The sequence below is a fragment of the Nuphar pumila genome, chromosome 16, assembly GCF_984573655.1.
Source record: "Nuphar pumila chromosome 16, dmNupPumi1.hap1.1, whole genome shotgun sequence".
Classification (NCBI taxonomy): Eukaryota; Viridiplantae; Streptophyta; class Magnoliopsida; order Nymphaeales; family Nymphaeaceae; genus Nuphar; species Nuphar pumila.
The window spans coordinates 75,211,823-75,216,160 of NC_143264.1; the positions used below are offsets into that span (position 1 = coordinate 75,211,823).

Here is a 4,338-nt window from a genome sequence, read left to right on the forward strand (position 1 = left end):
AAAATTGACAAAGTAATGGTTCTTAGCATTTGATATTGTCATGGTGTGAGCATGATATTTGATCTATTCTTTGCATCCAGGGGTCGTGCCCAGCTTGTAAGAGACGGTTTATGGGGTACAAGAATCAAGCTATCCAGTGTATAAGTTGTGGATCTATTGTTTGGGAGCCTAGAGATGACTTTTCAGGTGGGCGATCAAGTCCCACGTCGGACCCAGACATTATTGATATTGAGATAGATTAAAAGTGGCAATGCTATTATCTGTAGATGGTATCAACAATCAAAATATGGTCGAAAGAAAAAAAAACTCTATATGATTGGGGCTTCTTCCTATACCTACCTATGAATTCCATTGGACCCTCATATTCACCGCCCCTTTCCAGCTAAGAATCACCCAAATTTAGCTTTCTTGTGATGTAAATTATGTTTTGTTGAGGGATGAGGTGCGTTTGTATAGTGAGGCCTGATTGATTTATTTCAGGTGAAGAGCAGGTAATGGTCAAAAACACATCCCAAAGTTTGTCTATTTACAAATCTACTTGTTACCAGTATTTGATTTCCCTTTTTTTGTTGTATGTAAATAATTAGTCATTTCATTTGACTGCTCTGTGGCTTCTTCTGGATGATCAGACCCGTTAATGTCATTTCTATTTGTTTAGTTTTGTCATCAGAAGTTTCACTAGGCACTAGAGAGTTCGTTTCAATGTATGTCACCTTTAATTTTCTATCAAAGTGGGTAAAAACCGTCAACCCGGCACAAAATCTTTATCACTAAAATAAGATATATTTAATAGAACAGGCACTTAAAGGAGTGATTATTGTCTTAAAAAAATCAACAGTCTAATCAAACAACCGTGACCTGATTCCCATCACAAATTGTGGGTGCAATTTGGTTGGGATCTGTCATCCCCTTTTAATCGGAATCCAATGCATTATTCTAGGATATGGATTGTGGACTGGACATGGATTAAGTTTGGTATTTTTCAGAGGGCCTACGCTGATATCAGGATCAAATTCCACCCATTTTCCACTTTTAACACCTCTTTTTCAACTTTTTTACAAGATCGAGAACTATCATTCAAATTGGGGACCGGATCATTGATGTCGTTTTCTTCTAAAAAAAACTCAATAATAAGCAAATAATAAAGGTTTTTTTACCTTAACTCACTTCTTTAAATGAAAAAATAATGTAAATGCATTGTTAAATAAATCAGAAAAAGCTCTTTTCTTTGTTCATGGATCAGTCTCAAAATTGCGCTTACGAGTTTCAAAAACTTCTCTAATGGCTTTTACACAAATGAAGAAGTCTGCTCTCAAAAGGTCTTAAAAACTCAAAATTGAAAACTTATGTTTCGGTTTTTTTTTAAGTACGCTGACCATACACTCAGATCGTAATATGATTTCATATCGTATCGATATTTCTTATAGTAATGATATGTATCAATGATATGTATCAAATCGTATGATACAGTACAATACATATAACATTGGTCTTGAGAATTCACGAATTGAAGATCTTTGTTATATTAGATATTAATTACTCATATATTTTGTAGAAAAATGATTGTTATTCTAATATTTTGAATTCAAGCAACATAATTGTATGTTGTTAAGCCTTGCTTTCAGATGGTTTTTAAGAAAATAAGTGCATTATTGTCTTGTCGCTACTCAAAGTGCACTCTACCAAAGTGCACTAAGTGGTAAACTAAATTTCTTAGAAAAGTTTTTTATCAATTATTTTATACAATACCCAACATGACATGCATGGTATGTATGAAAGACAAAATACTTTAGACCTTCATTCCTATATGAGATAACTTTAAACTGTAATATATCTTTATATTCGTAAACAATAAATTCTTTCTCACATGCTTCAAAAAGCATGCTCATAAATCTTTCGACTCCTTATCCATAATAGAAAAAGTAGAGCACACATTAATGATAACACTCACGAAATAGTATTTTCATTTATTTTGTTATATGTGTTAGTTTATATTAATATAGAGTAGAGCATAGGTGCTTGTGACACGTGCTTGATGGGTTTTTCAGTTTTTTTTTTTAAATTCTATCCCTACATATGTGATCTATCTATATTTGATTTTATAGGGATAAGAAGTGTTCTATTCCAACACATGGGTGGGATTTTATAAGGTTCAAAAAATCAATGGTTCAAAATCTTTGTAAAATTTTGAGGCTTCAAATATCATTTTTTTCATCGAAAACACAAGACCCAGGTGTAGATTCCTCTCAAATCGACCATGCCCAATACATTTATGGAGTGGGAACTGCAAAAAAAACACCAAAATAGCAGAAAAACCCATCAAGCACGTATAGCAAACACTTAATGTTCAAACACCTACTCTCTACTCTATTAATACATATCTATATCTTCTTGGACTTCAATTCTGTTTCAGGTTGAAGAGGAAAGGCTAAATTCTTTCGGTATGGATAGCTGCATTTCGCACTTGTTAAGAGCTAAGATACTCTTTTTATTTAAGAAATAGAAATCATCCAAAATGGCTGAAGGCTAAAATTAAAAGAAAAATTGATCCTTGTAAAAGGTATGAAATCTCCAAGGCCTCGTTTATCTTTCTACGGATTTCTTGAACATCTGGTGGTGTGTGTGTTTAGTCTTCTCAATAAGTTTCGTATTTCTTATTTTTAAAATCAGTATGGAGGATGCCATGTAAACGGAATTTTGTCATTAAAGCTGGTTTACGTTAGGGTTATAGTTGCTGATGTTGGTGGCAATTCCTTGCTGAGGTCGCTTTTGGTACATTATGAAATACTGGTTGTACTTAGGATTACCTAACAGCAACACAGGCAATTCATTTAAATGGAAATTCAAGAAAATAAATAAGGAAAAACTTGAAAGCTGAATATGTATAAATGCTCAATTTTGTGGAGCATGTTTAGTTAGCTAATTGGGGTTTTGGATCCTTGTTTAATCCCACCCAGATATGGTTGGGTAGATCCGAACTCTGCTGAAGTTGTGTGTGGGTCCTGTCATTGGTTTGAATGACCCAATATCACAAGTGGCATCAAAGAACACTTTAAGTGCCTTACCGCCAAACAATTGGCATATTCTTGAATTCAATTTCTTGAGATGACTCTTCTAGTTTATGACTTTTTGCATGGAGCTGGCCTATGTTTCTGAAAAATAAAATTTCATTTATTTCTGATGAGCAAGCAAGCAGTGGGTCCCGGAACTAGAAAAGAGAACAGAAAAAAGCAAATCCTTCTTTGTCAGCTTCTTTTTTCTGTGTTTTGATATCTTAATAGCAATGATTATTTGCAGTGATGGAATGAATGGCTTTATATATAGGGGTGGCAATCGGGTCGGGTTGGCGTGTCAGCATACCTCAACCCGAACCCGACCCGTTTATTAAACGGGTCGGCTGTGGCAAACACGAACCCGACCCGTTTAATAAACGGGTAACCCAACACGACCCGCCAACCCATTTAATAAATGGGTTGGGTTGGGTAAACGGGTTTTCAGGTTCGTGGGTCAGGTTGGCAGGTCGGGTTGGCGGGTTGACGGATCGGGTAGGCAGGTTGGCGGGTCGGGTTGACGGGTCGGGCAGACAGGTTGGCGGGTTGACCCACCCGCCTAACCCATTTATTAAACGGGTCAGCAGGGTTGGTGGGTTGGCATACCCCCAACCCGAACCCGACCTGTTTAATAAACGGGTTACGCGGGTCGACCCGTTTATTAAACGGATTGGCTTAAGCCCAACCCGAACCCCCCTAAGAGGCGGGTTGGCGGGTCGGGTCAGAAATTGCCACCCCTATTTATATATATATTTCTAGTGGAACTGCTCGGCTCCCAGAAATCGATTCACCTATGGAGAGTATGGGAAGTATTTCAAATAATCAAGTCATGTAATTCTTCGATCCGTCCTTGCACTTTCGTCTCCTAGGTAGATGTGCTGAACCTTTTAGTGATATTGGATGAATCAGTAATGAGATTTCGTGATGTTTCTCTAGATCTACATTCTATAAATGCCCTCCTAGTCATGTGCACAATCCTAGACTACCAGATGGAGTTGTTCTGCCTAAAAAGGTGTCTTTCTCTCCTGCTTCTGATCCTCCTCTGCCTCTGTGTTTTCCTCGGTACATTGCTTGTTGATTTTATATTATTGACTTGATTTGTCACTGATTGTTTTTTTTTTTTTCAGTTTGTTACCAAGCATGACATCAAGCCGGCACCAGTTCTGTGGCATGAAAGATCAGCTGTGATCGGTCGCGTGTTTTCTGAAGGTGATAAACTTTCATGGAACGGTATATTTCATTTCTAGCTAGGCTTAATTGTATTTTCCTACTGTAATGACAGACCTGT

General features: G+C 36.9%; 1 protein-coding gene across 1 annotated transcript in view; it reads left to right on the forward strand.

The window, feature by feature from the left end:
• LOC149813636 (uncharacterized) overlaps window positions 1-588 on the forward strand; it is an 8,476-nt gene extending 7,888 nt beyond the window's left edge. Inside the window, exon 4 of the mRNA XM_089991274.1 lies at window positions 81-588. Coding sequence (XP_089847400.1) covers window positions 81-242 — 162 coding nt within the window. The 3' untranslated portion in view covers window positions 243-588. The remainder of the gene's footprint in view (window positions 1-80) is intronic.
• Window positions 589-4,338: the final 3,750 nt, after the last annotated feature.